This window comes from Megascapheus bottae, chromosome 10 (genome assembly GCF_031878675.1).
Source record: "Megascapheus bottae isolate mThoBot1 chromosome 10, mThoBot2.hap1, whole genome shotgun sequence".
Lineage (NCBI taxonomy): Eukaryota > Metazoa > Chordata > Mammalia > Rodentia > Geomyidae > Megascapheus > Megascapheus bottae.
In genome coordinates, this window is record NC_143518.1 from 21,417,353 (window position 1) to 21,426,219 (window position 8,867).

Below are 8,867 nucleotides of genomic sequence, written 5' to 3' on the forward strand. Positions count from 1 at the left end.
TAGAATTAAAGCTCCATCACTCCAAAACTATTGCCAAAATAAATCTGATTCTGAGGTGCCACAACCACTGCTGACAACAAAAATCTTGTTTTCTGGCCACAAGTCCCCTTTCCAATCCCGTGATAATGTGACTTGAGGAATGAAGGCTCATTCCACACACACTCCTGCTCAGAAGCACCCAGCCAATAGTGATGAGACACCATGTGTTCCATGCCCTTCTGGCTTTTGTTATTAAAGATTCTCATTTTTTATGGAACAATCTATTCTTTTCTCTTTTATATTTTTGCCTATTCTAAACCAGAATATTTTGAAGAAACAATATCATTTTCTAAAATATAAAACTTCTCATAATCTACTTAAGAAATAGTCACAAAGCAACACTGCTAAAGAATCACATATAAAGAGAGAAGGCACAGCAAACATGGTGATATTTCATGATGGTGACAGAGAGAGAGCCACAAAAATACTAGAGGAAAAATAACTAATTAAAAAAAAGGCATCATGTTTAAGTTAAACCATATTGTGTAATTTAGTTACATGTACTAACATTTTAAAATACATTGCTCTAACAATATCTTGCTATCTAATTTCTAGTTTGCTTCTGACAAATGTCTAGCAAGCTGAAGAACATCAGAAAACCCTTTTGGAGTCAGAAGCAATCACTTCTAAAGTTATTTTTTCCTTCCCTTCCTTTTGAATCATTTCTATCCTTCCCACAGGGGTCCTATTTATTTTACTTTGTGATTTGAGGTCCCTCTGAAAAATCTCCTTTGTTCTTTTTCTGCCTAGACACTTCAAAAATAGTAACCTCTCTAATTTTTTTAAAGCCCATTCAAAAATATCCTGGAGATAATGTTGATGTTACCATGTTAAAACTGTAATTTGGACAAATTTTTGTTAGAAATAGTCTGGCAGCAAATGAAATACAGAACGTCAACATGCGTTTGCAGGGGCAGATGAAATGTCACAGAATGAGTATCATACCTTCAGTATGATATTGAGTAGTCCCCGTAACTGCAAATGAAGCAGAAAATTACATGAAACAATCCAATAACATCTCTTTCCACTCGATTCTCACATTTAATCATCGCTCAATCTCTACAGCATATTTTTCTGATGTCTCATTCTGTAGCAGCATTCCATATGTTTGGCAACCTCTCTCTCATAAGAAGAAACTTTCAATTAATTTGGCTTTGAGTTTTGCTCTATTAAGCGATTCCCAAAACCAATCCTTTAACCTTATAACATTATAATTAAAGCAAATCATACTTTATAGAGATTTGGAGAGGTAAGGTTCCACAGTCAAATATCTGCATTGAAACCCAGAGGAATAAGAGGTAAGGGATGGGGAGAAATTTGCCAAAGTAACAGCGGGAGTTGGGACTCCCCTTGCACTTGGTTGTTCAGCCAGCCACGAATACATTAACTCAAGCACTTTTTCCAAGGGGGAATCAATTTCAGTTTTGCCAATTAAATTCCACCTGCCCACCTACCCCTAACAACAGGACCTCAAAATGGTTGATTTGTGCTCCATTTTGATCAGGGTTCCTCTAAAACAGAGAATAAAAAATAATAATAATAATAATAAAAGGTAAAACCTCATAGCACCATCTATTTGCAGTTAGTTTTTCTGACCACACCTGGCACCACACCTGGCTTCCTTCACCAGATTCCTAGACAAAGGTCGGGAGATGGGTCCTAGCACCTTGAATGCATCCGCCCTGTGCAGCGAATTCCAGACCAAGCTGTGGAGGAAGCTGAGGAAGGGAAGGAGAGAGACTTGCGGGCAGTAAACCACCGTTGGCTTTACTGTGGACATTGCTGAGGTTGGAGACCAGGCAGAAAATCATTAGAGAAGTCACACACACACACACACACACACACACACACACACACACACACACACACACACACACACACGGCCACCTCCAAACCCAGCAATGTGTGCGGGGCAATGAATGTTGTGCCATCATGGCAAACTGCTGTGTCTCCATCCTCTGTTTTCCCAAAGTGGGTGAGATCACTTTTCTTCCTCTCCTCTGCCAGACTGGTTCCAAGTCTCTGTGTGTGTTCCAAAGCGTCTCCGCTCTATTCCTGATAAATGTCCCTAATTGAAACAAATGGCACAGGTCCCCTCACCCCAACTCCACTCCCCCCTCCCTCACCTCCTTCAATTGGAGGAGGGCTCATGGGAACCGGCCGGGGAAATCCACCGAATACCCACCATTCCAGTCCCCAAACAAGGGGCTCAAAGGAGATTTCTAATCAAAGCCACTGGAAGAACCAGTTAATTCCCCTTGACTGCTCGTGGGGTCCGGCTGGACCCCAAGGCCTCCTCCAGCCCTGCGCTGCCAGCTGCGCAGCCGCGGGCCCCCTCTCTGCTGCTCTGTGAATGCGGGGCTAAGTAATCACTAATTGACTGTGACGCGGAGTGAAAGGGCACTAAAATCCCAAGCAAATGGGAAGTGGGGACAATGCAAATATGTAGGACTTGAGGCCGTCTACACCTGGTCCGCAGGGTCATCAGGTCACTGGTCCGTGTTGGAGAGGTGACCCGCGGTTTTGTCTTACGCCAGGAGAAGAAATTGCTTTGTTTGTTTCCCCCCTCCCCGGATCCTCACCTCACCTGTGGTGGAGGTCTTGGGGGGGGGGGACTTGGGTTTTAAATCACCCGGGTATTGAAGTCAAGGTGGCAGTCTCCAAGCTGTGTTGGGGGAGCTCCTACCCCTAACCCTCCCCCCGCAGCGTTCAGCCCGCACCCCCCCCCCCGCTCCTTTGTTCGGGACAGGTAGACTCCGCCTGAGCCTCCCTCCCTTACCCCTCCCTGGGGTTACCAGCCCCGCTCCCCCCATTCCCTCTCTCCTCCCTTAGCTTCACCCCGCAGGTCTCTTATAAGAATATTCAACCCCGTGGTCTTAAAAAAAAAGTCTAGGATTTAAAAAAAACTTAGCTCCATCTTAGGAAAAGCCAACCCAAGGATGGCGCGGGGGCCCCCAGGCTCGACCCCGCGCCAACCGGGGCCTCCGGGGCGCGCAGGGCCCCGCTCCCTCCAGTCTGGAGCGCGATTCACCGCCCCGGCCTCCCCGGGACTTGTCCGGTTTCTGTTTGTTTCCCCGCCACCCAGGGAACCGAGTGGCAGCACCCGGCGGAGGTCGGGGCCGGCGCTGCCCGCTGCGGGAGGAGGACGACCCGGTCCCCAAATTGGGGGCGCCGCTGGCCCAGGGCTAAAGCTGGGGGAAGGGCCCGGGCCGCCGGCGCGGGCGCTGGGGGCTGGGACTGTCTTTCCCGTGTTGGGTGCAAAATGGGCCCGGGAAGGAAGAGCGACTCCAGCCCTGCCGGGCTTTCGCTGGACGCGCGTCCCCGTCGAGCCTGCCGCCCCCCCTCCCGGGCCAGGTCCCCGCCCTCGCTCTCGAGGGGCGTCCAGGCTTGGCGAAGGCCACTTGGGGGGACCTCAGGCCTGCCCGCGAGCATCCGCTCGGAAAATAAACCGATGGAAGGCGCCAAGTGGATGGAAAGAAAGGAACAGGACAGGGGAAGGCCGAATGGGTGTGCGGTGGCCCCGTGGCAGCGCCCTGTCCCCACCGCCAGTCAGAACCGTCCGACGGGACGCGCGGGACACAAAGCCTCCCGAAGGACTGCCCGCCCTAGTCGCCCTCCACCGCACAGCTCCCGGACCCCGAGGCACACGTCGGGGCGGGCGAGCGCCCAGGACCCGCCCGCAGGCGGGCGGCGAAAGACCGCGGAAGGAAGGCGCGGACGGTCCCGCGGGCCGGCCCGACCCGAGCTCGCTCTCGGGGAAGGAGCCGGGCTGCTGGCGGGTCAGGCACGCCGCGCTCCCCGACGCCACTTCCACGCTCTCCGCCTCAGCTGCGCCTGGTTCTGGTGCGGCATAATTTTGGATTGCCGCCAAGCGCGCGCGGAGCTCCCGACGCCCCGCTTCCCACCTCGCAGCCCCGAGCAGCGCCTTTCCCGGGGCGTCGACCGCTCCTCGGCGACCACTGCAGGTTTCGTTCCACAGTTGGGGAGCCCCGCGACCGCGGCCTCCCACCCTGCCCTTTCCACCCAGCTCGCCCAAAGGAGGAAACCGGACGGGGTCCCTCGGCGGGGCTCCCCTCCAGTCCGGGCGTTGACACCGTCGCCCAGGTTTCTCCAGATTCCCTCCTGAGTCGTGAGCCACTGTGGCCGAAGCGGGATCCTGGGGACCAGGGGATCCGAACCCCCAGCACGCCTGCTGGGACCGCCAGCCTGGCCTTTAAAAACTGGCTGCGAATGTTGTGGTGAGGCAGGGCGGGAGGCGACTCCGCATCGGAACTGGATAGAAGCTCCCCCCAAACATGAGTGTTATGTTCCCGTGGGTTTCCCCCGCCCTGGCACCCGGGGGCATGGAGAGAACAGAAGGGACACAAGACCGAGTCTAGAAAATGGGCCCGCAAGATGCCCCAAGTCAGGAGACTTGTCCCGAGCACTCCAAAAAGAGCCCCCTGGGAAGTGCAAGGAACCATCCCCAAAGAGTCCTAGTCCGGGGCCCGCCACGCGCGGAGCCGCCGCGCCGCGGCCTCGGGGCTCGCAGGCGCGCGCTCAATGGTTTTTAGGAAGAAGGCGCGGAAGACGCCCCGTCCATCCCGCTTTCCAGCTGTTGCCTTCAAGCCAACCCGGCCGGTCTCTATCCTGAGCGGGGTGACCCGTGATCCGGGGCCGGGGGACAGGGTGCGAACCCGAGGGTGAAGGTCGGATAAAGCCTACCGCATGGCGGGGAGGGTCCGGCCGCTGTTTCGGAAGCGGCTCGGAAGTCGCCCACCGCTCCCCCATCCACTCGGGACCACGGAGGACCTCCGGTACCGAAATCCCCAAACCCACCCACCCCTCCTCCGAAAAGCCTCGGGCCCCGGGCAGAGGGGGCCTTGGCGCGCTCCGACCCCAGGCTAAGGAGCCGGGGATTCGAGCGCGTTGGGAGGCAGTGGTGCCAGGCTGGAGCCGGGGACCCCAAAGGGATCTAGGCCAGGGTAACTCTGCTCCACTCGGATTGTCTCCGGGTGGCGGCCGATCTCTCCGACCTCTCGTCTCCCGGTTATTTTCAACTTCTGCCAGGAGTCAACACCCGAAAGCCAGGGTGGCCGGTCGGCAGGACCCCGCGGCCCCGGAGCTGGCAGAGCCTCGAGGCTCACGCCAGGGGCGCCCGACCTTTGCCGGGTGGAGCTAGAAGAGGGCGCGGGAGCTGCTCAGGCGTCCGCGAGAAACTTGAGTGGGTTGGGAGGTGAGTGGAGAGGTAAGAATAAAAGGTACTAGACAGAGGGGATTCCCGAAGGAGGTTAATTATGTTCCTTGGTAACTTCTTCTGACGGTAAAGCATTGTACTCATCCTCAAATAGGTAAAAGAACACTCCCATGGCCGTGGGAACAAAGTGCGTGTAAAGCCCGCCCCCCCCGAGGGGGGCAGAAGCACCAGGGTAATCGAGGTGGGAGATCCCTAGACTGCGCCCCTCAATGCTCCATTCCTGGTGGTTTCAGGTGAGGGGGGGGAGGAATGTCTCTGTGGGAGAGGAGGATGCAACCCCAACCTTCTGCCTGAGGGACCGCAGGGACCGCCGTGGGAGAGTTAGTTCTCCTGCCTTCCCTGGTGGTAGAGCCCGGCGATTACCTTCCATTCCCTGCAGATGCCCAAGCCAGTACCCCTCCCCCTCCCCCACGTCTTAGACCATTGGGCCCCTCTCCTAAGGAAGAAGGGTGGTGTATAAGCGAGCAAGGGGGCCCTGAGCCACCAGGAGCCTAAGAGCCAGTAGCCAGGTCTGCTGTGAGGGAAGTACTATCCACAGACATTCCAAAAGGAGTTTTCTGAAACCTGCAGAGATTTAGCCCCTCAAAATTCGGCTCCCACAACCTAGGTCACTGAAGCCAGACATGACAAAAGAGAGGACCAACTCTCTTGGTTGGCATTGCCTGGGCAAGCCACCTCCCACCAGAGTTCCTTTCTTTTCTTCACTAACTTTTCCACTGTTTGAACCCGGACTCTAGGGTAAGTTCTGTGCCTCTAGGGTGAGCTCTGGACATTTTAGGAAAGCAACTTCCTGAGTCCCAGGAAAACAAAAGTTGTGACAATCTGGGAATTGTGCATCCCCCTCTCCCCTCATCCCCCTAAAACAGCCATCAGAGGACAGCTCTGGGTCCCTACGCTGCCATCCTAAGAGTGCAAGACACCTGCCATTAGAATTTAGCCTTCAGTGACTGCAGCAATTAGAGTCCAAACACACTGGACATGTAGGACAAGAAACACACACACACACACTTACACTTCCTCTCACACCCAGCTACAAGCACTTCAAGGATTTGTGCGCCTGCCTTTGCCAGGGTTTAGCTTTCTGTTTGTGCCGGCGCGAAAGACCCACTGGGTCTCTGGCTGTGGCGAGCGGTAAGAGCAATAAATCTTGAACGCCTTCACCAGAATATCTTAGCAGTACATTTTCTAATGCACAGCAAACGTGAAACTGTTTGCCAAGTGCTGATACAACAACTGTAGGATATTGTCCAGAAAACAATGAAAAGAGACTTGACTGAAGCTATCTTCTTTCATTTCCTTCCCCTAAACTTCCCAGCGAATCCCCCAGATACTCTTCAGCCAGCTTGCCCGGGACCGCAGCCCTGCGATGGAGAGCCGGGGCGCAGGAGGGCGCGCTCGTGCGCCCTAGGTGGTTGGTAGTTTCCATCCCTGGGTAAGCTGACTCTTACTTAGACCCCCAGGACAAGCTACCGCCCCAGAAGAACTTGTAGGCGGCACAGCCCCTAGAAAAGCGGGATGAGGAACCCTTATATTTTTCCACGGTGCCCAGAGACTTCCAGCTAAACCGAGAGCCCGAGGAGCAGGACTTGGTCTGCGCCTGCGGCGGACGCACTACGGTAGAAATCCTGTTGTGCTCCACTCACAGATCCCAAGTCAGGGGCAGACACAGATTTCCTCCGGGAAAATCGTTGTGACCTCAGGACAAGCACAACCTGAGCTCTGGCTAATTTCAGGCACGGGAAGAAAGGGAAAGGGCTTTCCAGAAGCCTTTATCCCTCGATCCCCAAGCCTGAGCAAAGGGTGAGCCCCAAGTTCATAACTTGATCCCAGTGCTTCTCCTCCTCTGCAAGCACGCCTTGGGTTTCTGGAGTGTGGAGAGCAGATTCTCACCCTGGCAGCGCTGGGTTCCCGGCGGCGCAGGTGGCAGGCGCCGCAGGGCAGGAGCCGCGGGAGACTGCCCGGGCGCACGCGCGCGCGCGGGGGCCGTGGACGCCGAGTGTGGCCGCGGGGCTTCCCCGCCGCCAGTCCCGGGGGCAACTTCCCGCCCGCTGGGGTGAAGTTGCACTCCTCGTCCTGCGAGCCCTGGTCGCCCCCCGAGGGTGGGGAATTATTTGAAGGACCGCTGTGTTCCCGCGGGCTTGGCCTGCAGCTCAGACCCCCTCCCCTCCGCTCGAGCTCCCAAACACTTCTCTCCTAGGGCTCCCAGAAAAGCCAAGGACCCGGAGAAGCGGGGTTCGCTACCCTCGCCCCGCCAGGAGCAGGACGCGAGGAGCTTTCACACCGCGCCCCCAAGAGCCGAGAGCCAGGCCCTCCGTCCCTGCGCACTCCGGCCGGGGCCCCTGCCCCGTGACCGCCTCCGCGCCCCCGCTCCCGGCCCCTCCCGGCCAGGGCCGTGAGCGGCGGTCCGGCCTGTGGGCTGTCGGGCGATCGAATTAAATCAGCGAGAAAAGGGGTGGTCTTACGTTGCATCGGCACACCGAGCATCTCCGGGAGCCCCTTGACAGCCCCCTCCGCGGGGACGGCCGCGCTCTGCATCGTCTCGGGGCGAGAGCCGGCGAGTCGCAGTCTACGGAGATCCCTCGCGCTCTCTCCCTCTAGCTGGATTCAGAAATTTGAAAATAATCAACCCCAGCAGGCCGCTGAAGTCACCGCGGACGCGGGGCGGTGCGCCGCTCCGGGAGGACTCCACGGGCCGGCCGCCCCCTCCCCCGCCAGCCTCGGCCCCGCTCGAATCCCTTTGATCTCGCTCACGGGGGCTGCCGCACTTCCCCGGTAGAGGAGACGCCGCCGCTCGCCGCAGCTCTGGCTTTTTCCCCTCCTCCCTCCTCCTCCTCCCTCCCTCCCCCGCCCGCCTCCCGTTCCCTCCCCCGCCCGCGCCCCCTCCCCCTCCACCCTTCGCGCGCCGGCCGGCCGCGGGGAGGCCGCGGTCACTCGGGCGTTTTGATTCATTCACACTGCGGGAGCGGCCGTGACGTCTCCCTCCGCAGGGAAGCCCGCCCCCCTCGGCCGGGGTCCCCACCGGGCGGCCCGGGTGACCCCCCTCGGGCCACAGAGAGAGGCCCGGGCGCCCCGAGAGAGGCCGGAGGTGCAAGAGGGCGGGGCCGCACGGGGCGGGGCGGGGCCCGGCGCCCCCTCCCCCGGGCCTCCGGCGTCCGTCCGAGCTGACCCGGGTATAAATACTGCGGCGGGCCGGGCCGCGACAGCAGGTGGCTGGGACTGCGGCGCTCCCCCGCTCGCTCGGGGCTCTGAGGGTTTTGCTGGTCTTTCGGAGGTTCCCGGCCCGCGGCTTGTATCCTCGGCGCCCCTCCGACCAGACAAGGGTAGGGCGGAGCAGACCCTCCACGGGCCCGGGCCGCGGGGCCGTGTCCTCCCCACCGCGCGCTCGCGGTCCGCGGCTTCTCTCCGCCCAGGCTGAGCGCGCGGGGGAAAGCGGCGGATTCCACCCAGCCAGCCCCCTCCTTCTCTTCTCCGGCCAAGTCCTTTCCCTCCGGCTCTTCCCAGCCCCAGCTCCCTCTCCCCGCCCGGGTCTGGCTGCTAGGACCGGGGACAGCCGGGAACACCAGTCACCCGGCCAGCGGCGGCGGCGGGCTGA

General features: G+C 58.3%; 1 protein-coding gene across 1 annotated transcript in view; it reads right to left on the reverse strand.

Moving 5' to 3' along the window:
* The window catches only part of Lhx4 (LIM homeobox 4), a 42,430-nt gene extending 34,620 nt beyond the window's left edge, over positions 1-7,810 (reverse strand). Inside the window, exon 1 of the mRNA XM_090339767.1 lies at positions 7,738-7,810. Within this exon, the coding sequence (XP_090195893.1) occupies positions 7,738-7,810 (73 nt within the window). The remainder of the gene's footprint in view (positions 1-7,737) is intronic.
* Positions 7,811-8,867: the final 1,057 nt, after the last annotated feature.